The following is a 26,337-nucleotide window of genomic DNA, read 5'->3' on the forward strand; positions in this document are numbered from 1 at the left end:
TCAGGCTATAAAGCCAGATGCTGGCTAAGCTCATGGACTGTCATCTTATATCCAAAACCTCAGTAATCGTCTCTCACATATGTTTAGACAATGTCCCTCTCTAAACACTTTTCAACAACTATGAAACTATATTTTTGTAAACAGTAAAAGATCAATACCTCATATTAATATGATCCAGTTTAGTAAATGCTTTGGGAAAAGTGGTATTGACTCGAAATATCACTAATTATCTCTGGCTACAGCTATGTCAGATTCTCATGTGTTTACTTGTCTACATTTCTTCTACTAATATGTGCTATTCTTCAGGGTCTGCATAGGCCTTCCCTTTCCGAGAAGGAAAGAACACTCCAGAGTCTCAACACAAATGATAAGAACAACGAAGAGTATGTACCACTGTCTCTCCATCTACATCTCTTTGTCTTCTTGAGTCCAGACTAGAATTTCCACGTATAAAATGATAATGCCATGTACATGTCTAACAGGCATCTGATTCTGCCCAAATAATGGACTACAGTTCATTTTCTTTCATTTTCAACCTTAAACCTCCATCTGTAAATAAATTTCTTCTTTCCCAAAAAAATTTTAAACTCATCCAAGATAGAAATTTAGGAGTCCTTTCAGTGCCTTCTCCAGACTCAAAGCCAGTCTCCATCAGTCCAACTGTTCAGGCACTCTCAAGTTCCCTCCTGTCCATTCTCAATGCTATTGTACTGGTGTTTTCCATGGCCTCTGTCTCCAGGATCTCCTCCTTTCTTTCTGCTTGTAGTATAAGCTACTGTAGCTCTACTATTTCTCCTGCTTCACAATCCTCCATGGGTTTTTCAAAGCTTCAATCTCTTAGGACAACCAAAGGATGTCAAACATGATACTAATTCCTTTAATATGAATCCATGCCTTTGCAAAGCCTCTGCTGCCATATGCCCCACAAACTGAAATTTTGTCATATTATATATAAGCTTAATGGAGCATGCATTCCTCACACTGGCCACTTTGCTCTCATAGCCTTTACAGGAAAAAGGTGTCACCCAGTTTACCGAGGACCCTTCTGTGACAGAAGTGGCATTGCCTCTCAGACTGCTAGATTTATCAGAAGAGCTTGGGAGAACAGAGACATTAAAGGCTAAATGCCAATTGATGGGTGATGTACTCTGTATGCTGTAAATGTGTTGCTCTGATTGGTTGATAAATAAAATGCTGATTGGCCAATAGCCAGGCAGGATAAGCAGAAAGGAGAATTCTGGGAGAGGAAGGCTGAGTCAGGAGATGCCAGCCTGCCATCCATGGAGCAGCACACAGGTAAAGCCACAGAACACGTGGCAACAAATAGATTAATAGAAATGGGCTGAGTTTAAATGTAAGAGTTAGTCAGTGGTAGGCCTGAGCTAATGGCCAAGCAGTTATAAATAATATTAAGCCTCTGTGTGATTATTTTATAAAAGGCTGCAGGACTGTTGGTAAGAGATTTGTCTTGACTGCAGGCCAGGTGGGACACAGAAAACCTTCAACTACGGGCAATTACTAACTTTTCAACTGTAACTTAAAAGGCTTAGGTCTAAATATGAAAATAAACATATAACTTGTATTCTTGTGTGAACAAAGATAATTTTTCCACAATTAGTCACACAAACTATTTTACCATACAAATTGGTAAAAAACTACATTTTATTTTCAAACCATAAATATTATCTTTGTATATCAAATCACTATGTCCTATACCATACACACACACACACACACACACACACACACACACACTATAATCACTACTAAAAACCAAAGCAGTTAGGGCAAGTCAATTTCATCTTTTTTTTTTCCTTTTAGGAGTTGGAGATCAAACCCAGGACCTTATACATACTAAGCAAACCAATCTACATGGGCTACTTTCCCCACTTCTGGTTTTCATGAATCAGGTTCTCACTATGTAGCAAAACTATAAGTTGGCATATAACTCTTAGGACCTTATAGCTCTACCTCCCAAGCATTGGTGGGATTATAAGTATACACTACCACACACAAGTAACTTCCATCTTTAATTAATGCTACTATGATATACTTCACATCTTCCTAAATACCAATGTAAAACGTTAACAGTAAAAGTGTGCTAACTCTTTTTAAACATACAATATACAAAATTTAAAGGATACTGATCTGTCTGTGGTCTTCGAAAGTTCTCTGGAAGATTGGCTTCATAAAGTAGTCTTGCTTTAGTATTTCCCATATCTTGCATGCACTGTAATAAAAAAAAAAAAAAAAGGTGGCATCATATTCAATCCTTTACCTTATACACATGTGACTCCACAATTTCTCAAATGTCTTTTTCTCTGAAAGCAACCCTACCTTTCTTTGTACTCCCTACTTCCTAAAACTGAAATTCCTGGCATTTTGTGGGTGGTTCTAATATTTACAAAAATGAAACATTTGAACAGTGCTGCCAGTTCCAGGACTAACAACTTAAGATCAAATTTACTACAGAGTTTACCCTAGGATTTTCATAATTTACAGCCAAGAAGACTACGATGGAAGCCTGGTAAAGAGGGAGTGATGACCTAAAATCCCACACAGTGGATTAGCTGCTTTGGAATTAACCCACTGAGAGTCTACTGAAAGCTTTCCTCAAACACAGCAAAACCACCTTTGTGCCTTAATGGCTCCATTTTTCACTCAAGTTCAGCAGTGCACAGATGCTGCTGCAGTTTAAAGGAGCTCTCCCCAAAGTGTTCACGGCCCACTCCCCAAAGTGTTCACGGCCCACTCCCCAAAGTGGCACACTGGGAGACAGTGGGACCTATCAGAGGATCCCAGTGGAAAGTCATGAGGGCCTTTCCCGGCTCATAATATGACAGCTGACTTCACCATGCACACCCACCAGTGGCTTCAATCTTGGACTGGAACCTTCAGAACTTAAAGCTAAATAACGCTTTTCTGCTTACAAGTCCATCAATTCAGGAACAATATACACAAAACTAGTAACAACCCTCTTCCCTAAAATCTAAGAATTCAGAAAATGTAAAATAACTGTATAATCTTAAGATTTTTATAAGTTACAAGTGGTAACTAGCCAAATAGCTATTTCCTTGATATTTTACCACATTACAGACTAAATATAAAATTTACTGACCAAACATCTTAATATTATATAATTTACAGACAACCTGCATTCCTCAACTATTTTAATTAGCAGAAAGATTCAGTTCTTATGATGTAGTTTCTTTGTCCTGATTTCCCACACATAGACCCTACACTCCTGAGGAAAACAATCTAGGTTTAAGAAATATCTTGATATTGATCTTGAAGCCCTAAAGAAAACAGAAGTATTTTCCTTTAAGTAAAAATAGCCATAAAGTCTCCCAACTGAAGGCTTGCCAGTGTCAAAGGTTCAAGCAGACACTCAAGTCTGGATACCTACCCCACCTGGCTCTCAGGTAAACAAGGTTGCTATTTCTCTTGAGATGATGACAAGTGATGGGAAGCAGGTGGGGACAGTGTAAAGAGAATGATAAACGGGTGAAGAAGTGACGATTTTTATCATTTGGTCCTTCAATATAAAGGAAACTAAGTCTAAGTAACTTGAGATACATTCCCAAACTCCCATGGTGAAAGAAGAAAACCAACTCCTGCAAACTGGCCCCCCACCCCCACATACACAGTGTAGGACCTTGTGCCCATTCTACCCCCACATACACATTGTAGGACCTTGTGCCCATTCTACCCCCAACAAACAAATAGAAAATAATCTTTAAAAGAGAAAGTAAGCATTATACTTTTAATTATTTTTAACCAGTAAGAAATGTAAGCTGGAGTTATAAATGAGCTTTCTTCACTTTTACCATCTAGTTTCTGGGAATCAAGCCAGACCGTAAGTACTGGACATCATTCTGAAAAACACATTTTCCCCATGCTCTTGAAAAACACATTTTTAAAACCTATTTTTTCACTTCTTCTAGAGAAATGCTTATACTCAAGCCATCAAAAATTCAAATGTATTAAGAATTTTGAATATTAACTTATTTTAGTGAGGTTATATCATTACCTGTCAATACCTTTTTCTATTTCACCCAGACTTCAAATGTGAAGAACAGAGACGTATAGACTATAAGTCAATATTTCTATTAAGACTCTTAAAAATACTTTTTAAGACATTAACTTAAGAAACAAGTTCATTTCAAAATTAAGACTTTAAAAACACACAAAAATCAAGCATCTGGTAAATAGAATATGTACTCTGATTCTAGAGAATTAACAGAAGACTACAAGATCACAGAGGATACAAAGCATTTATACTTACAATAACATAACAGTATATTGAGGTTCATAAAGGACTATGTATTTCATCATTATGACATGCCAGCTAGAGAGAACACACTTTAAAGTTTACACTATTTACTTTTGCCATTAGATTCAATCTGTTCTTAGGGATATAAACTCAACGAGAAGCACTAGCCAAGCTTGTTGGGCTCTAGGTTCAAATCCCACTACCATCTTAAATTCACACTGTACCCATTTATAGTATAATAAACAACACTTAAGAATCCCATAACCCACTACTAAAAGGATTTTATCCTTTTTAGTCTATAATTTAGTTTTACTTTTGCAACATAACCCATAACTTAGTACATGCAATAATACCAGCAGAAAGCCAGATATTACTTCAGATTCAATTTCAAAAAAATACAACCATAAACTGAATATCAACTTCAAAATATACTGTCTTAGCTAAATAGCCAAAAAGCATCTGTGCTCACATACTGTTGTTACAATGTAATGTAGATGAAGCTCTTCTACTTCTGAAGCTCCCTAAGTACAAAACACTTAATCTTCGTTTAGCATGAAAAACAAAATATTCAATAATTCTGTTTTAGTGTCTGAAAAGAATGGAGGTTGCCAATTTAAAGTCTGGATCTGCATTTGTTATCAAATTTGTTTATCTAATTAGCTAAAACAAAAATAAGCAAAATTAGCAAACTAAGAAAAATAGCGGGCTCAACAAGGACCACATCAATGGCCATGCTAAGGGGAAAGCTCAAGAGGCTTCAACCTTACACACAGACTATGGGCAACTATGGAAAGCTGAGAGTGGAGAAACGTCTTCCCCAGGAAAGTGCACACTTATCCAATCCCAAATAATCAACCCTGAAAACATACAATACTACAAGGAGCATGCAGACCGAGCAGGTAATGCCTATATATTTAACATGTATGCACACACGCACACACATTACAACCAAACCAAAAACAGTCCACAAATTTAAGAGAGAAAGGGGGGATTACATGGGAGGATTTGAAGGGCAGGAAGGGAATGATGAGATGATGAAGTTATAATTTTAAAAAATTTAAGAGTAGGAACAGATAGAAGAAAATAAGCAGGATAAATGGGCAAAGTAAAAGGGAATTTTATTTAACTTACATAGGAGTGCTGTATTTGGTTTTAAAAATCAATTTCAGGTCAATGGAACATTTTTAATGATCTAATAATAATGAAGCAGCACATAAAACATTTCACCTAAAACAAAACTAAATGTGTAAAGATAAAAGCCAACGTGGATGGGAAGATAGCTCAACTATAAGAAGTGCTTTGCTATGTAAGCATGAGGATCCAAGTGCTGTACCCTAGAACCTGTGTACAAAAGCCATGGCTCCATGGTAAGAATACTTACTATCCTTCCAGAGGACGGAGTTCCCATCACCCACAACGGGTGCTCACATCCTCCTAGCACTCCAGCTCCAGGGGAGCCAATTCCCTCTCCTGGCATGCATACACACACACACACACACACACACACACACACACACACACACACATACACACATACACACACACACACACACACACACACACACACACACACAGTAATAAAAATAAAAATAAAAATAAAAGTAATAGAAATAAATAAGCCTAGCATGGTGGCATGTACTTGAGGTGGAAAACTGAAGATTCCTGAGCCTCACTGGCCAACCAGTCTAGCTAATTCCAGGCCACTAAGCCAGTAAGAGACTATCTTGTAAAACAGCACTTGAGAAGCACTATCCAAGTTTGCTCTATAGTCTCTACAAACAAATGCACTTGTATAGATGGGGGGGGGGGGGGGGGTGCCTAAAGCCAGACAGAAACACAGGTGTCCAAATTAAGTCACTGTCAGTCTCAGGAAACAAGCTTAATAAAAAGGCAAGACCGATCAAAACCACAACTGAAACCCCAAGTTAATGATCCTTTTTCCTGAGAATGAAACCTGCTGACTTTTTTCTTTGTGTTAACATTCCAAAATCCTGAACAGCAGAGTTAAGAGCTAAATTTCTATTTGTCCTACCCTAAAAAAGAACCTGCAAATACAGTTCTTCCAGGCTCAGCAGCTCTGTGTAACATGGCTCTGGGAATCCTTGTCCCATCTTCCCTTTTCCTGAGTATGCTCCTCCTGTCTATCCTTAGGATGTTCCTGGCACTTCATCACTGAGATGCTAAGATGAACCTGCTCAACAGACATTAAGAGTAAAACTAGGGGCTGGAGAGATGGCTTAGAGGTTAAGAGCACTGACTACTCTTCTAGAGGTCCTGAGTTCAATTCCCAGCACCTACATGGTGGCTCACAACCATCTGTAATGAGATCTGGCGCCCTCTTCTGTACACATATTAAATAAATAAATCTTTTTAAAAAAGGAAGAAAGAGAGAGCAGAGTTAAGAAAGAGTAAAACTAAGTTCTGTATTAATGTGTTGTAACAGGAAGTTACTTGCCCAGTATTCACTAATTTCTTCTATTTGTCTTCTGAGGTTCACCAGTTGTTTTTATTCAGGGAGGGTATATGGGGAGAGAGGTTTATGTGTGTGTGCAGAGGTACACTCATTTGTACATGCATATGGGAAGGCACAGAGGTCAATACTGGGTGTCCTTCCTCGTTCTGCACCCTCTGAGACAGTCTCTCACTGAACGGGAGCTTGCTGCTTTGGCTGTACTGCTCTACTGGCTGATGAGCACTCAGATCTGCCCACCTCCTCCACTCTGCAATGCCAGGACACCTAAACCCAGCGCACACATGCTGCAACCACTCCTCTGCTGGCCTTTTAAAATAAGACACAAGGGCTGGGGATTTAGCTCAGTGGGAGAGCGCTTGCTAGGCAAGCCCTGGGTTTGATCCTCAGCTCAAAACAACAACAACAACAACAAACAAACAAACAAATGAGATACAATGAGTTGAAAAATAACAGAAATCAGCTGTTGTGAATGATTGGAGTATAATAATGCCCTCTAAGTCCCCAATGGTACAAATGTGAGATAGTAAAATAATCAATAAAATCTTAAGTAGACATTAGGGTTTACAGAAGGATGTTTATAGAAGGATGCTGCATATCTCTGATAAATCTAGAAGAAAAGCAGAACTATTTAAAGTAGGGCTAAAGAAATGTCTCAGTCTGTAAACACTTGCTGAAGGACGACTTGAGCTGGGATCCCCAGTATTCACGTAAAGAGCTAGGTAGGCACCATACAACACATACATACAGATTCCTGAAGCTCACTGACCAACCAGCCAAACCAGTCAGTAAACATAAGGGTCAGTGAAAAAGCATGTCTCAAAAAAAAAAAAAAAAAAAAATCAGAACATGTCACACATTCCTTTAGTCCCAGTATTTGTGAGGCAGAGGCAGATGAGCAGCACATAGCAAGAAGTTCCAGATTGTCTATACAGTGAGACTGCACCTCTCAAAAAAAAAGGGGGGTGGGGTGGGGGAGTGACTAAGGAAAACACCCAGCATCAACCTCTAGCCTCCAAAGAAGCACATACACGAGCATACACACAACTATTTAAAACTTCTACCTAATTTCCTGAGGAACAGACTGCAAGAAAGAAGAATCTGATGGTCAAGTCAAAACATGCTTGTATAATGATATAAAAATATATACCATCTAAATGTTTGTATATTTACGGGTAAAGCACTTCAGGAATGACACACAAGAAGCTCTGAACATGCGGTTTCCATGAAAACTGAATGGCTGATGGGAGAATTAAGAGTATTCATTTCACAATGCTGTAATCTTAGAGGTTTGCTCAATGCCCATATATTTTCTATTTCCCCAAACTGAATAAAATTGAGAAGGGATATTAATGCTACTTTTCCTAAAATACGACTGCTGCTACTACTGCTCTACTGCTCTACTGCTATTACTACTGCTCTACTGCTATTACTACTGCTCTACTGCTATTACTACTGCTCTACTGCTATTACTACTGCTCTACTGCTATTACTACTGCTCTACTGCTATTACTACTGCTCTACTGCTATTACTACTGCTCTACTGCTATTACTACTGCTGTTGCTGCTACTGCTGCTACTACTGCTCTACTGCTCTACTGCTATTACTACTGCTGCTGCTGCTGCTACTAGCAAGGAACTGAATGGGGAGAGGCATAAAAAATGTGGCACGAATAAAAGGTTTCTCAACATGTAAAGATTGAAAATGTATTCAAAGTCAAATGTATAGTAGTCCAATCTGCTTCTGGGATTCTCAGGACTTCACTGCAGCCTAGACTTCGAACACATAACATGTACTTTGAACTGCACATGCTGCTACACCATTTAGTTGTCAATGAATACTGCCTGGAACACCTAGGCTAGGACTCAAGATGACTACAGTATGTCATAAATCAGTGTTTTTACTGCACATACAAAGTGTCCTTTCCTTGGTGGACATAATGGTATAATCACAAAAAACAAAGACTTCTAATATGTTCCTACCATCATTCCTTTACTGTGTTACAGTGTTTGGTTTGAAGAACTGTTATTTAAATTGCTGATATGAGTTCCATATAAAGCATAAAATAAATTCTGGCTTAGGATTAGAACAGATTTTCCAAAAATTTCTGCAATGACCCTAATCATACTTCTGCCATTTTGTGCTATTTATTTATACAAAGTGGCATTCTTAGCATTGATGTTTATAAAATCAAAATATCGAACAACTCTGTTGAAGATACTCTCTAACCTGTAATATCAAATATTCAGCTAAGATTAAACTCTTTATGTCAACAAGCACATCACCTCATTAGTATGCAAATTTCCTTTCATCTTTAACATCATAAACAGTAAGCTCAAATATATGCTAAAGAATTCCTTTAAAATAAATTCTTATTTATTATCAATAAATGGTTTATACGCCATTTTCTTACCTATAAATCCAATTTATGTAAATATTTCACATGCAAACAGGTCACAAGTGGAAAAAAGCTTTAGAAAGGGGCTAGAGAGAGGACTCAGCAGTAAAGAACACTTTCTATTCTTGCAGAGGACCCAAGTTCAGTTCCTAGCACATACATCCAGAGGCTCACAACTACCTGTAACTCCAGCTACAAAGGATCTGATGCCCTTTTCTGACCACCTGAGAATGTGCACACATGGGTGAATGTGTACAGAAACACACATAAAAATAAATCTTAAAAAAAAAAAAAAAAAAAAAGCTTACAGAAAAGCTTAAGAAGCCAGGATCTCGAGGGAACTTAGCTAATGTACAAAAGGCCCTGAACCATAGTGGGGGACTTGATCTTTCAACTAAGAATAAAGTCTTTTAATGGATCAAAAGGTTATGAACTAACTAATGGTATAAATTTCAAAAAAATCTCATCCAAGTAGATCTTACACTCAAAAATGGGTTTAAAGAATATTCATGGCACTTATTTACTACATCTTTCCTCAATAAGATCATCTTAAAAGAAACACTATGGCTGCTGAGGATCTTAAAAGTTTAATGTATTTTACAGGAAAAGGAAGCGACTTGCTCTATTATTCTCTATCATCAAAGATCCTTAAAGATACAGAGGAAGATTTTCAAAGACCTAAACTAATGTATATGATTGTTTTAAGAAGAAATTATTATTGAAAGAGAAATGAATTCTTGTAGTTCCTAGAGAAAGTCTTCATGTCAAGAGACTCATCTCCACTACTACTTGAGATTTTCCACAACAGCTGGTCATTTCTTCTCAATAGCATCAGGACTCCTTACATATGAGCAAGCCTTTCTGGGCTGCTTTCAAGAGCTTTTGCAATCCAGCAACTGGAAAGAAAGGCCCACCATTTTTTGTCTTGGGAACTCTTTGAAATGTTTCATACAGAATCCATTCCTTCAGCTTTATGAAACTGTTTGGGGGAAAGAGGCTGATGTCTTTTAATTAGTGTTAAAAAAATAAAATACACCATCTTTTTTTTAATAGCATATTTTTATTTTATGTGCATTGGTATTTTTCCTGCATGTACGTCTGTCTGTGTGAAGATGCCAGATTCCCTAGAACCAGAAAGCTGCCATAAGGGTGCTAGGAACTGAACCCTGGACCTCTGGAAAAACAGCCAGTGCTCTTAACCACTGAGCCATCTCTCCAGGCCCTAAAATACACAATCTTTTACTGATGGTATAGGATTAGAAGAGACCATTTTACAATTTCACAATATTCTGAAACCCTGATTTATCTGCTGTAGCATATTAATTAATATACACTGATAGTATGCATTCTTTTTTAAAAGAAAGGCAACTAAATTAAATACTGTTATAACAAAACTCTTGTGTCATCTCTACTATGAAATTTACATCATTTCAAATTCAAAAGTAGGCAATTACTTTCATCCTACATGCTTAAGGCCATACTCAGGAGTTATCCTAGACTCTTTCTTCTCTATATTTCTTGAAGGCTTCTCCCATGTATCACACCCATTGCCATTACCATAGCTCAACATCTAGCCACTAAGTTCCTGGGCTTTCACAGGAACATGTCCATCAGACTAATTTTCTTAAACACAACATGTTACTTTTTGACTCGGACTATTTTAAGAGCTCCTTACTGTGTTCCTGTCTCCAACCCCTAACAGTCACGGGATCTACATCAAACCAATCCCAGCTGTAACATTCATCTTCATCACCTGCAGCACATATAAAACACACATTACTTTTTCAAACACAATGTATTTTCCATTGTTCTGCCTCAATCTTCTCTGCCCGTTCCCTGCTTTAAGCATTTCATAAGCAAAGCTTACTATGAAAAGAATAATGAGATTTAATGCTAAAACTTAACAATGACTAATATATGGAGGGGGGGGAAAAGAACCATTGCTCAGCTGGTGGTATGCTGAAGACCACTCATCATGTAGTTAACAGAGCTAGACCAAGACTCCAGGTCTACAGTTCTCCTAGCCTCTGTCATATTATATCCACACATACAGCAGAGACAGAGTGTAAGGCAAATGTGATTGCAATGAAACTAGTAACAACTACTGCAGACTGTCAGCTTACACAGGCGTACATTCGATGAGTCCAACAATCTACTAGCAAATACAGTACTCTCTGTGGGAACATAAGCCCTTATCTTCAGAAAACTTAGTGTGGCTTTGGTTAAGCTATCTCAAGTCTACCTAGGGTTAGGCACTGTGAGTTTAACAGAACTAAGAATTTCCTTTAAGAACCATCTTGCAATTTTTTTCACTACTCTGAGCCAAGAACCACAGCCATCATTAGGCATAGAGAATTCTAAAATATGTACATTAAAAAAACTACTGTTCCAATTAAAATTTTAATTTACAAATATAATTGTATATCTATATATGCAATATATGTTTTATATATATATATATATATATATATATATATATATATATATAAAAATCAAGAGAAAAAAAAATACATGTGTGTTTGTGTGTGTGTGTGTGTGTGTGTGTGTGTGTGTGTGTACAACCAAAAGGAAAATGAAAGTTGAGGGCACGATCCTGCAAATTCAAAATTTATGTGACTTTTCCCCAAATGGATTTGCTTTAAAAGGTCTCTTATAGCTTCATTATAAACAGTATTTTATTTAATGTCTTATGTCTCTTCACATGTACATAATAAACTCAATGCTGTATGCTGTTCCCATTCTCTGCTCATCTTTGGAAACCCACTTAAAGAGCCTGGTAAGAATTCACCATGAATAGACTACCAATCAACTTAAAAAGCATTCACATGAGGCCATGATTCAGACTTTTTTTTTCAGCTTGATGGGGTTATAATGAGCAATGTTTCCATAAAAAACAACTTGTTTTTATCTCAAATTTTCTTGAATAAATGTATAGAATTGTGTGCTGACAGTTTATTATGTTCCTGGTTCTATAAGACACTGTGACTGTTTATCCAAGGAGCAAAAGCTTAAGAAATTAATGTTCTGTAGCAAGAATTGTTACAAGGTCTTATTAATCAAAAGAAACCCAGAGCTAGGTATTGGGTTAAATGATGGAAGATCAGAGAAGCAGAACAAGCCACAGCTCTCTCACCTCACCAGTTCCTCAGCTGATCCTATTTCCTCAGACTAGAAGCTTCAGAGTCCTTATCCAAATGAATCTCAACTGAACTGCTTCTAGAAAGCCTGAATGCTTAACCAAGCCAAAAGCTTCTAGTTTCTGGTCTTCATGCCTTTCTGCTTTCTGCCATCACTCCCTGCCATCCTTTAATCAGGCTCACTTTCTGGGATTAAAGGCATGAGTCACCACGCTTGGCTGTATCCTTGAACACACAGAGATCTAGGTAGATCTCTGCCTCTGGAATGCTAGGATTAAAGGCATATGCTACCACTGCCTATCCTCTATGTTTCATATTGTGGCTGTTCTGTTCTCTGACCCCAGATAAGTTTATTAGCATGTTCAATATTTTGGGGAACATAATATCACCACAATGTTCTAACACACATAGGTAAAATATTGCTTAACTATGGAGCTCTCTAAATTAACTTCAAAAAGCCTATAATTTTGCTCTATTAACTGTCACCGGAATTATGTAACAGCAGAAACGGTTTTTGACGTTTCTAGGATCTTCTCAGGAGAAGTGTGAAGGTGTGAAGAGGAGGTAGAGAGCTGGACTGGGGAGATGGCGATGCATGCATGAGAGCCTGAGAGTTCAATCGCCCAGCAATCATGTAAAACGCCAGGTTTGATGCTGCAAGCTTCTTCCCCTAGCATTGGAGAGGTAGAGACAGATCCCTGAGACTCCCTGGCCAGCCAGCCTAGCCTACTTGACAAACCATATGTTGCAGTGAGAGACTCTGACTCAAGAAACAAGATTAACAGCTTCCTGAAGAACAGTATCTAAGGGTTTGACTATTAGTAATCTTTGAGAATTTTGTACAATGTATTTGATTATATTCAACTCCCTCCCCTAACTCCTGTCAAATCCATACTTCCTACATCCTACATACCCAAACTTCGTGTCTTTTTTTTTTTTTTTTAACCCAACAATTCCAATTTGTGTTGCTCATACACTCTTGTCTGTATGGCCTCTACTAGAGTGTGGCTGCCACACCCTTCAAGAAAGCTGACTTTCCCTTCCCATCAACTATCAATTGCTAATAATTCTTCAGCTAGAGGTGGAACTTCATGTCTATAGCCTACCTACCACCGCACACCCTTCTTTCTGGGACTTGGTATGGCTTGAGCTCATGCAGGTCTCACACAATCTGTCAAAACCACTGTTCACATATACAACTGCCCTGCTGTATCCCAAAAGCAGTTTCACTGTAATCACCCATTACCCCTGGCTCTTACATCCTTTCTTCCCTCTCTTCCACAACCCAAGTCTTTAAAGGCAAGTGTGTGATAGAGTGGTCCCATTTAGGGCAAAGCATTCAGACCAGACATCTCTTATTCTCTGCACACCGACCACTTATTGATCTCTTTACTAATCACTGTCCACTGCAAAAAGAAGCATCTCTGATGAGAGCTAAGAGGTACACTAATCTATGTGTATAACAATGTCATTAAGACTTGTTTTAATACTATATCCATTTAGCAGAATAATAGTAGTAGGTTGTGGAGGCCCACAAAGGTTCGTAGTAAGATCTGAGCTTGCTTCACCCAGCAGGGCTGCATTAGAGGATTGCTTGACCATGTGCATGGTTACTAGTTGATTAGAAGGGTTTGTACTTGGCTGTGCTAGGGGAAGTCTTTTGCTCCACTCCTTGGCATTCCTATAAATAGCCCTTTAGAAGAGACAGTAAGGGACGGTGGATAAGGATCCAGGCCCTCCTGAGGCTATCCTGTGTTTCTATCTGTTTTCCCCCCCTCTCTACACTTCTATCTAAATCTCTTATCCCTCTCTCCTCAAGAGTCCCTGGGGTAAATAAATGTGGGAGCTGGTCTCCCACAGTAGGTTTTCCCTTAAGGCCTAGCTACAGGTTCTTTAACTCATAATGATGGCAGATTTCAGTTTTACTTTGTGAAGGAGGCTTTAAATCCAACCAGAAAGTTGAATTTCTCCCATGGTGGGCATGTCTTGACAGGCTGGTTGTTACTGTAGCTCCCAGGATTCACGGCTGGGTAAAGCTGATGACTATTTTTCTCCTCTAGTAGGATGCACACTACCTTTCAGCACTATGAAAGCTAGACAGTAGGATGAAGTTCCAGGTAAGTACCAGCTTGACTTCTCCAGGTTCTATGTGTTATCTTCAGCATCGAGTTCTAGAGAACATCAACAACAACCTATACTGTTTGGAAGTCTACAGGGTGACCTTTAGTCACTGCTGGTAGGAGTACAAACTGTGTAGCCAGCATGAAAAGCAGCGTTGCTGTTCCTCAAAAAACTAGATACAGATCCAGGACATGTACCACTATATCACACCTGCACGTATACTCAAAGGATTCTATATCCTACCACAGATAACCTCCCCATCCATTTGCATTGCTGCTCTAGTCACAATAGCCAGGAAACAGGAATGGCCTAGATGTCTATCACCTGATAAATGGATAACAAATATATGGTACACACAATGGAATATTATTCAGCTGTTAAGAAAAATGAAATACACAGGTAAATGGATAAAGCTACAAACTTTTCTTAAAGTCAGTACCTTGCCGCATACCTATTATCTATTTCACAAAAACCAGTTAACGACAGTTCTGATGGGAAAATTATACTTTAAACTGTACAGCTACCTGCCTCAAATAATCTGTTATTCAAATTCTCTCAATGGTCTTTTTAAAGTATTTCCAAAGACCTAGAATGTCTAATAAGTCTATGTCTTGTCCTTGGTTTAGAATGAGTCATTAAAAAGTACACATCCTTTTGTCTTCAATATTTTATCCTCTATAAGACTTTACAAATACAACTTAAATATTTTAATCTACTCATCATCCTTTCCTGAGAAAGATGTCATTTAGTTACCACATCTGTTACAGAGATGATAATAGGAACACTATCTCATACGAAGTGTTCAAAAGTTCTCCTTTGCTGATCTAATTAAGCTATATGGTTTCTCCTCCGGAATTTTGAAAACATTCAAAGGATAATATTTCCTTGTATGGCCTTTACCAGCAATAATCTCAGAAGCTAATTTTAAGACAGAACTAAATCAACTACACTTGACTTTATAGTCTGAAGATCTTTACAAATTCTGTTATCTTAGTCTATAACCATGTAGGTGTATTTTTTCTGATTCTGAGGTATGTCTGTGTATCACTGAAGTGCAACCACATACTATTGTCCTATGTATCTCTGAGCTCTGCATCTGTAGCCTCTTACCAACTCCAGACTGAAACAGGATGGAAAACCCACATCTGTACTGAATAAATACATATATATATATATATATATATATATATATATATATATATTATTGTGTGTATGCATGTGTGCTCGTGTGCGTATGTGTATGTACATGCGTGTGTGTGTGTGTGTGTGTGTGTGTGTGTGTGTGTGTAACAGGAGGGAAAACCCACATCTGTACTGAATATATCATTGTGTGCATGCACACGTGCGCATGTGTGTGTGTGTGTGTGTGTGTGTAGAAAGACACACACTCTTTTCTTGTCATTATTCCTTAAACAAAATAGTCTAACAGTTACTTTGCATGGGCATGTAAATGGTATCTAGTACTGTAAGTAACTAGGAATGATATAAAGCATGTGCAAAAATGAGTATGAATAGATACGTGCAAATGTTATTCCATCTGTTAGAAGCACCTGAGCATCAATGGGTTTGGGTATCTAGCAGTCATCCTGGAAGTAATCTTTTGTAACATCAAAGATAGCTGTGTGTTAATATATTTAGAATTTTTAATGGCAATTTCAAAAGGCATAATAAAATCAGTGTGATTTTACTGTGAATTACACAGTAAGACCAATAAACGTAATTGTTTTTACATAGACAGCTAGCCTGAAGGATTAAAAATAAAAAGTAAGATTTTAAAGACTTAAAACTGTCACCCTGGAAAAACAGCAAACTCTTACAATTATAAAGTTATCTGTGACAAAGCTAACTACTCTACACAAACTCAAACTAGACAAAACAACATTTTCTCACTGGACTGTCCTCCACTGCTAGCCGCTCTCCGAACGCCAAGAACACTTCTATATAGAAGAGAAAGACTTCAAGTCAGTTTTCAGGCAAGAGATGATTTTTTTTTTCTTCCTTTATCCTTACCCAGACTCCCTCTACTGGTAGGAATATTAAACTAAGGAACTAATAGTGGCAAATTTCACCAACCAAATAAAACATTTTTAAATACTGTGAAATCAACATTTTTAACGAAAGAAAAATAGATTTAAAACTGACTATCACAGACTCAACAAGAATTTAATATCAGTGATTTAATAAATGAAATAACATTCCAATTTCTGATATGGCATATGCCATTTCAGCATGTATTTTAATATTAATCTTTAGACACAGACAGATTAAGTATTTTAAGGTTATTGAAAATACATTTTTAATAATTTCTTGTTAAGTAATGTTTACCTGTATCTGTTCTGGCGTCCATTGGTCTAGATTGACTGACTTGACCCTGGATATATGAACCCCAAGATTTCTATGAATTCCAGCACATCTGATGCAAATAAACACACCAATATTCCAGGAAGCCCACCGGGGACCTAATGAAGTAAAGAAACAAGGGAAGGCAAGTGTTAGAAACTAGAGCATCCTGACTGTGCATACTAGTTGTATTCTAACTCTTAAACAATTGCTGATAGAAACTTACAGAAATCACACGATCAGGGTTTTCAAGTGGTACTGGCAACATTTTCAGAGAATGCCATGCCATACCTGCACTAAAAGGTTACAAATTAATCTTTAAGAACCTTAGTCAGGACTGGGAAGATAGATCAGTGAGTAAGAGCACTTGCTATCATTCATGAGAATCTGAGTTCAAATCCCCAGCATCCAAGCACACCAGGGCACGCCTATAACCCCAGCACTGGAGGGCAGAGCTGGAAGATCCCTGGACAGCCAGCACCCTAGCCAGAACTGAGAGCTTCAGGTTCAGTGAGAAATCCTGTCAAGACAACCATGACAGCAGGGATCCATAGGGAAAATACCAGATAACATCCTGCTCTGACCTCCACATAAGCACACAAGAGCATATACACCCATGTTTATTGCATACATCACACAGAGAGGGGAAAGAACCTTAGTCATTCTACTGCCCTTGCTTTCCTGGCAATGGTTCCCTAACTTCAAGACTTTAAAACTAATTAATTCCAACAGTTTTCATTATGCATATTTGAACAGCAGCAATATATACCTCAACAAAAAGTTCTTTATTAAGTAAATAAGATAATAATTAAAACGTTAACAATAAACCAAATAAAGATTTTGTTTTATTTTGTTTTGTCTTGTGTTTTTGAGACAGGGTTTCTCTCTGTAGTTTTGGTGCCTGTCCTGGAACTCACTCTGTAGCCCAGGCTGGCCTTGAACTCACAGAGATCTGCCTGGCTCTGCCTCCTGAGTTGCAGGATGAGCCATTGCAGCCCAGCTAAGACTTTTATTTGTGAGACAGGGTCTCATTAAACAGTCCTGGCTGGCCTCAAACTTGTGACTGCCCTGCAGCATCTTGAATAGCTACGATTCCAAGTGCAGAAGGCTCACTAAAAAAAAAAAAATGTGTGAATGGTATGCAGGCCTATAATCGCAAAAATTCGGAGGCTCAGGCAGGAGAGTTACGAGTTCAGGGTCAGTCTATGGTAAATAGCAAGAGTATATCTTTAAAAAAAGGGGGGGGGGGAATATGAATAAGAAAGGGCAAACCAAAAAAATGAGCAGATAAAAACGAGTGGGTACCTGAAAGAAAAAAATGTTTGTCCAAGAAACATGAAAACATGTATACTCTCAAAATGTTCTTTAAACTACAAAGGCCTCAACTGTGCTCTAATACAGGAAAAAGGATATCTACAGTAAGGAAAACAAGACTACCTCAAAAAGCCAATAATACATCTCAAAAGTATCAGATTTTAACAATGTTTTAAAAGGAATAGACCACGCATGAAGTTGAAAACATGAATATAATTACACATATCCACTGAAAGCTTCTACATCTGCCATGGAGCTGAGGCAGGATCTGGTACTGAGAAATGAGAATGTGATCAGAGAAAAATGTCTGGGAATGGCATGCTGGCAGCAGGCCACCCTGCAGGGCACTGGGTACTCTGCTTCTGAAGGCAGGTGGTAAGAAGACAAGTGTTTGTCTTACTAACTTAATACGCATATAAAAACTGACGTGCTCTAAATGGCATGTGTTTCGGTCATGGTCAAGAAATTCCAGAGAACACTGTGGAGACACTAGCATGAATATAAAACCACAAGCCCTGACTCTGTTATTCTTCATACTTTAAATATCTTCTTTCCATTCACTAAGTTTTCTCAGGTTTAGTTTCACATATTGCTTGTAGAATTTTTAAGTGGAAAAACTAAGTTTCTAGAAAGCTGGAAAACGTTTCTGGATTTCTAAAAATTATCTGTCATGAAAAATTAGCTACATAAGAGCCATAAATAGGTATTAAGCTTTTTAAAAACTGCAAGCTCTTTTAAGTGTATACTTTCATCTCTAGGTGAAGGTTATTCTACAAAACCACATTGAAGCCAGCTGTTACAAAATAGTAAAACTTAAACACACACCTACAGATCCCTCCTCCCCAGAGAGAGAACACACACACACACACACACACACACACACACACACACACACTCACACACGCACACGTCCCTCTACGTCTGAATATTCCACTTTAGGTTTGGGAACTAGCATCTATAAACTGAGACACATTTTGGACTTCCACGACTAATCTAGACACAGTTGCTTCCTTCAGCTATCCCTAACCATTTCTCACAGTTTATTACATAACAATACATTATACTTTGAAACTTACACAGAATTCTAAAATAGGTTAAAGTAGATAAATAGTTTAATAAATTTACCAGTTAAGTCTCAAACCATGAAAGGCGAAAAAAATACTGGTATCTCAGTTTACTGTCCATCTCACCTGGGAGACTGTGACAACACCAGGCTAATTCTGCAGTTCCTGGACCGACACCAAGAATTCTGTCTTTCCAGTGAGTTCCTAAAATGCCCATTCTGCCATCCACTGACCACATTTTTGAAAAGCAAAACTCTAGGTTATTCTTGAGTCTCCAATTCATTCATTATACAATAATTGCATACAAAACCTACCAAGCCACAAGAAATGTGTTCTAAGACACAGACACAAAGCCTTATACTGACTACTACATACATATTTCTTACACATATTTACTTATTTAGGTAGATCTGGAGGACCCAACCTTCTAATTGGGTATTGGCAAAGGGTTCAGCATTGTTAGATAAAGCTCACTGAAGAATGTTGAGTTCATGTTAAATCTGTATGGTTAGCAGCTCTTAGTGGTTTTCCTATTGAAATGACTGAAGTTACTAAGGCATGAATTGTTGGGCTGGTTGACTCAAGCCTGCCAAATCCTTTCCCTGTCCCTTCGGAAGCTGTGGGGAACAAAACCAAGTAACTATACCAGACAGGGCAGAGATGGGAACCAGAAATGAGCCACCTCTGTTGTCTCTGTGGATCCTAAGTACAGTGGGACTCTGCATGATACTGCTACCATGCTTGAAGGTGTACCTCGTTGGCAGCAACAACAACTTCAGTCATGTCATTCTGCAAAACTGGGGGAGCTTCCAATCAACCAGCCATGTTCTTGGAGATTTCCAGGGCTGTACAGAGAAATGCTATGGCTGCAAGAATCCTGTCCTCAATCTAGCTACCAACACATGGAAGGCTTCCCACAAGCAGAGCCCCCCAAGAGACTTCCTTCCAAGTACTGACTACACAACTGTGAGGGACATCATTCAAGCCACAACAGAGTCTCTTTTAGTCACAGCCACCACATACCAGTCAAGACATGGAACCAACTTAAGTGTCAGTCCATCAGCAGGAAGAAAAGAGTAATAAACTGATCTGATTTAAGGCCCACTCCATGAGATGGAACCCATACCCAATACTGCTTAGGTTGTCAAAAACCTGAGACCAGTGACCCTTAAGGGAAAACCAAAAATTACTGTTCTCCAAAGGAACACAGCAGTAAAGTGACCCCTACTGACATTCTGCTATACACTTAGGTCAAGGACTTGCTCAGCCATCATCAGAGAAGCTTCCTCATCCAGCAGATGACTCACAGCCAGACAACGTGCAGAGAGACTTCAAAACACTAAAAAGGGGCATCTCCATCAAATCCTTCCCCCTCGGGGTTCAGGGGAATCCTATGGAAGAGCCGTCAGAAAGAGTCTAAGAGCCAGAGGGGATAGAGGATAGCAAAGAAACAAGGCCTCCGAAACAGCATGACCAATACAGTACGAACCCACAGAGACTGAGGCAGCATGCACAGGGCCGGCCGGCCTGCATGGCTCCGCACCAGATGGGGGCCTGGAGCCAAAAGCAGAAGTGGACACTATTGACCTCTATAGCATCCCACTGTATCACTGTTTCTTTTTTCCTTCTCTGAATATTTATTCTCTCACAGGAACATGTAAGGACTAGTCCTGCCACAGACTGGGATGGGATTTGGGGTGGGAGGAAGAAGTGACTGTCAAAGAAGAAAGAACACTTCAGCCAAGAAAAATGGATTTCTGAAAACTTACTGTCATTTTAAGCTATTAGTTTTTGCTTGTCATAAAAATAAAAATACCCATGCTCAAGTTCCACTTAACTTCAACACTAGCAATATGGTGACTGAAACTTTTTTTTCCCCCGAGACAGGGTTTCTCTGTAGCTTTGTGCCTTTCCTGGACTAGCTCTGTAGACCAGGCTGGCCTCGAACATACAGAGATCTGCCTGCCTCTGCCTCCCGAGTGCTGGGATTAAAGGTGTGCGCCACCAACTCCTAGATGAAACTTTTAAAAGAGAGGAGAGTGGACACGGGGGAAGGCCAGAATGTTTACCATTTTCTTGTAACAAGAAAAAGGGGGTGTGTGCCTCTGAGACGGTTATTAGGCGCCTGTTTGTCCAAACTTCAGCGAACTCGACAGCCTTCATTTCTTAGGTACAGCTGCTGTGGGGCAGTCTCTTCTCCATTTTGTTACTACCCACCACTGCTCATCTTCTCACAGCAGGATGAACTCTCAGCCAAATCCACTCTTCTTCCATTTGCCTTAGTAAAGACAGATTCTTTTCTCATATACTATATCCAGATTAGTCTCCCCTCCCTCTACTCCTCCCAATTCCTCTTCACCTCCCCTCTCATCGGATCCACTCCCTTTCAGTCTTTCATTAGAAAAGAACAGGCTTCTAAGAGATAACAACAAAACATAACAAAGTAAAATATAATAAGCTAAAACAAAAACCATCACATCAAAGTTGGACATGGCAAACCAACAGAAGGAAAAGAGCCCCAAGAAAAGTCACAAGAATCAGAGACCTACTCATTCACACACTCAGGAGTTCCATAAGAATACTAAACCGAAAGCTATAACATATACACAGAGGATCTGGTGCAGACCCGTAAAGGCCCTGTCATGAAGAAAATAATTTCGATAATTAATATCTCTCTATAAGTATAAAAACTGATGCTTAAAAGAAGCTTCATATAAGGAAAAGCAGAAACTATTGGATAAAACAACACTCTGAACTAACTGTAGAGTCTACTCTTTTACCAAGTTCACAAATAATAGATGGTTGACTAATACCATTTAATGGCTTTGATATAACATATAATAACACTGGTGAATCAAAACTTTAACAAACACAGCTACAGAGTAAATTGGCTTTGCTTTTATTTTTAGCACAAGAAATACAAAAATGAAGACCAATTTTTACATTAAGAATAGCAAACTATAATTATGTAAACAGATGTTTTCAAAAGTATAAAAGTGAATGAGATGATACACAAAGCAGTTTTAATAACATGGTACAGAATAAAACCAAGTGTTTCCATTTGGCTTGAATAATACGTGCTATCAGTGTTTAGCAAAGTAAAATAAAACTTATAAATGAAGATCATGTCTTAAGAAATTTCCTCTACATGGTGATTTAGTCTTCAGGGAGTAGATTAATGCAAATAACTTGCACCATTTGGTCAGCAATGACAGTCTTTCACTGGAACACAGGAGTAGTAGCAACATCAATAATTCTGTCATTTTCTCCGAGTTTTTAAGAACTGCATGAGGACATATGCTATAAATAAACCTGAATATGACTATTATCTTCAACAAACTTGGGAGACATGCAAATTTCAATTAAAAAAACATTTAAAAGTAATTTTCTTTCCATGTCTGTTACTACTAAAACAACACACTGAACTCCATTTCTAGCCCAATATGTAAATACAATGACTAAAACAACTTAAAAGGCAAACAAAATACATAAATCTGCATTCCTAAAGAAATTAGTTATCAAGAAATGGCAAAATAAAACCAGGTAAGTGCCCTACAATAAACTCAGGTTACTTCTAGGAAAACTATCTAGGCTATGGCACAAAGATAAAGCCAAGCTGCGCTACATAACAAGATCTTGTCTCAAACGCACAAAATAAGAAAGAAAGAAAAAAAAGAAAGAAAGAGAGAGGGGGAGGGAGGGAGGGAGGGAGGGAGGGGAGAGAGAGAGAGAGAGAGAGAGAGAGTGTAGTAGTAGTAGTAGCAGTAGCAGTAGTAGTTGAAAAATGACCCATAATTTATGCTGGTAACAGAAGCAAGCAGGGAGGGTGACATTATCATCATTGAGTTCTATACAGTCAAGAAGTTACTGAGCTGGAGGAAAGACTAAAACACATTAAACAAAAGCATATCTCTGTGTGAGTACATAAAAGGACAAATCAGACTCTAAAAAGACTCAAGTTATATTGTCTAACACAGCAAATACTGGGCAGAATGACACGGGTAGAGATACCCTGGATAGGTGATCACATAATGCAGAAATGAGCACATGAAAAAACATCTGACAATATTAGACTGGAGGAAAATGCAAATCAAAATGAGTCTCACAAGCTAGATGTAGCAGGCACACCTGTAATCTCAGTACTCAAGAGGCTGAGGACATCTTGGTCTACATAACGAGTTTAGGGCCAGCAAAGGCTAGCAAGAAAGACTTCTCAAAAAAAATCAAAAAACATCAAATTAGCACTACACATTTAACAGAACAGCTAAACACAGGAAAATCACATTAGTTACTTTTACATCTGATAACAAAACACCTGCCATAGACAACCTAAGAGCTAAAGGGTTATCTCAGCTCATGCATCCAGAGGGCTCAGTCCTTAGTTGCACGTGATGAGATGGAGCAGGACATCACGGTCAAAAGGGCATGTGCTAGAAGAAACCCTCACATCACAGGAGACCAGAGGAATACTATAACCCCAAGTTCCTACCCGCTGATGCCTACTTCTTCCAGCTAGACCCCACTTCCAGCTTTCCAGAACCTCTCAAAATAGTGCCAGCTGAGAATCAGTCATTCAAATCATGAGCCTGTGGAAGGGCATTTCAGGTTCAAACCATACCAAGTAGACTATAAAATGGTCAAAAAGGAAAAAAAAAAGAAAAAGGAAAGGAAAAAGAAAAGAACTGAAAAGTTAGAACAGCTGGATTTGCTTCGTTTTGTTTTTTATGAATCTAAACACTGAATTACCACACAAGTGCAAAGTGCACTTCAGTTTGCTTTCTTCAGCTGTGATAAACACCATGGCCAAAAGCAACTTGGAGAAGGAAGGATTCCAGCTTACAAGTTGTAGTCCATAGCCAAGAAAAGCCGGGCAAGACCCTAAGGCAGAAGCTTGAAGCAGAAACCATGAATTACATAATTCACTGATTACTGAATTATTATTACTAGTCCGGGGAGGACACCTCCCACAGTGGGCAGGGTTCTCCTAACACTCAAGAAAAGGACCCACAGATACGCCCAGTCTATCTAACGGAAGCAGTTCCTCAACTACGATTCCGTCTTCCTATGTCTGTCTAGGCTTGTGTCAAGTTGACAAAAACTAAGCAGCACAGTGTGTCTGAGTTTGTGTGTGGATATGTACACATGTATAAGTGAACTCAGAGGCCAGATGTATGGAGACTCTGAACCTGGAGTCACAGGTAGTTGTGAACCATCTAACCTGAGTGCTGGGAACTGAAGTCGGGTCCTGTACAAGAGCAGTGCATGCTCTTACCAAGTGAGCAATCTCTCTAGCCCCATACAACACTTTCAAATAAAGAAAGAAAGAGGGGGGAGGGGAAGGAGGGAGTGGGGAGAAGGAAGGAAGGGAGGGAGGGAGGGAGAGAAGAAGGGAGGGAAGTGTAAACAAAACCCAAGGCTCCCAAAATTAGGCGTGTAAAAGCAAAAAAATGGGAGACAGGTGTTTATATTTATGAGAGGGCAACTAAGAGGTCTTTACGGTGATGTAACTCTTCCATATCTTGATTTGAGATGCACATTTTTGAATCTACACATGTGGAAAGATGCACAGCTAAATAAATATATCTATTTATTTACACACACACACACACACACACACACACACACACACACACACAAGTGTAGTAAGTAAAACCAGCCATTGGTGAATTATATCAATGTTCATATCCTGGTTGTGATGGTCCACAGTTTTATAGAATGTTACCATTACCAGAAACTGGATCACCTGTCTGAATCTCGTAACCAACTACACGGACGACACGAATCACTCACACTGTCAAAAAGGCTTAGATTCTCTCTGTACTGACTCACGTTTCTTTCCACTCCAAATCCACCAACAAGGAGAAGTAGCTTTTACCTCAACTGTGATCATTAGTTACTTTCTAACTCAAATACTCATAACAAAGAATGAAAATGCTAGACATACTCAATGCCCTACACTAAGAAAACTAAGCATTTGGCAGTAAATATATGGGAGCTGAAGCAAATTACATAGTACAATAAAATCCTAACCATCTCTATCCTACCAAAAATATCCTTCTGTTAATTATTTATGGAGAAAGTGTTCTATGTAAAAAGGATACATGGCAAAGAAACAAATGTATTACAAATTTATGAACAGTGGTTATTTCATGAAAATTATTTCAACCCTTATTTCAACTGTGAAAGCTGGAAAACACTGGAGGCATAATAAAAGCAGTAAGGAGGTAGAAAAGTGAAGCAGAAGTTCAAGGCCAGACTCAGCGACATGAGTTCATTATGGCCAGCCAGGGCTCCATGAGACCTTGCCTTAGTAAATTATAAACTTTTAAATGTTAACATATTTATTAATTGAGATTTCTGTGATATTAAAAACAGGTTATGCAGTCTGCATTGTCCAATACCACAGCTCTTGGCTAAACATGACAATTAAACCTTGTAATGAAGCTAATGAAACAAACAGAATGTTTAACTTCAGTTAAATAGACACATATAGCTAGGAACTTCCACAGTGAATACAGATCTAGAATTCACAGAAAAATTCAAACACTACAACTACACACACACACACACACACACAAAATGCAGTATCAATCATTAGTGTAATAGGTATTTCTCAACCAGGCCACTACTGACATTTTAAACAGAACAATTTACTATATAGGACTATAGTAATAAGAATATATTCCTAGCCAGGCAGTGGTAGCGCACGCCTGTAATCCCAGCACTCGGGAGGCAGAGGCAGGCGGATCTCTGTGAGTTTGAGGCCAGCCTGGTCTACAGAGCTAGTCCAGAACAGGCATCAAAACTACAAAGAAACCCCATCTCAAAAAAACAAAAATAAATAAATAAATAAATAAATAAATAAATAAATAAATAGTGTGTAAGTGTGTGTGTGTGTGTGTGTGTGTGTGTGTATTCCTTTTAAATAAGGACATTTTTCCAAAACTCTATTTTATAGCACTCTTTTTGTTGTTGTTTTTTGTTTTTTGTTTTTGTGAGACAGGGTTTCTCTGTAGCTTTGGAGGCTGTTCTGGAACTCACTTTGTAGACCAGGCTGGCCGCGAACTCACAGAGATCCACCTGCCTCTGCCTCCGGAGTGCTGGGATTACAGGCGTGCGCCACCACCACCCAGCTTTATAGCACTCTTAAGTTACAAAGTATCATTTCATTCAAAGAAATTACTGAAGTGATTTTAATAGCAATAATATATTTTAACCA

The 26,337-nt window shown here is 38.5% G+C and overlaps 1 protein-coding gene across 1 annotated transcript in view; it reads right to left on the reverse strand.

Moving 5' to 3' along the window:
• Positions 1-26,337, reverse strand: part of Smap1 (small ArfGAP 1) — a 99,577-nt gene that overhangs the window by 48,859 nt on the left and 24,381 nt on the right. Inside the window, exons 2-3 of the mRNA XM_036168424.1 lie at positions 16,726-16,859; positions 2,145-2,230 (exon numbers count right to left, since the gene is read on the reverse strand). Coding sequence (XP_036024317.1) covers positions 2,145-2,230; positions 16,726-16,859 — 220 coding nt within the window. The remainder of the gene's footprint in view (positions 1-2,144; positions 2,231-16,725; positions 16,860-26,337) is intronic.

This window comes from Onychomys torridus, chromosome 18 (assembly GCF_903995425.1).
Source record: "Onychomys torridus chromosome 18, mOncTor1.1, whole genome shotgun sequence".
Classification (NCBI taxonomy): domain Eukaryota; kingdom Metazoa; phylum Chordata; class Mammalia; order Rodentia; family Cricetidae; genus Onychomys; species Onychomys torridus.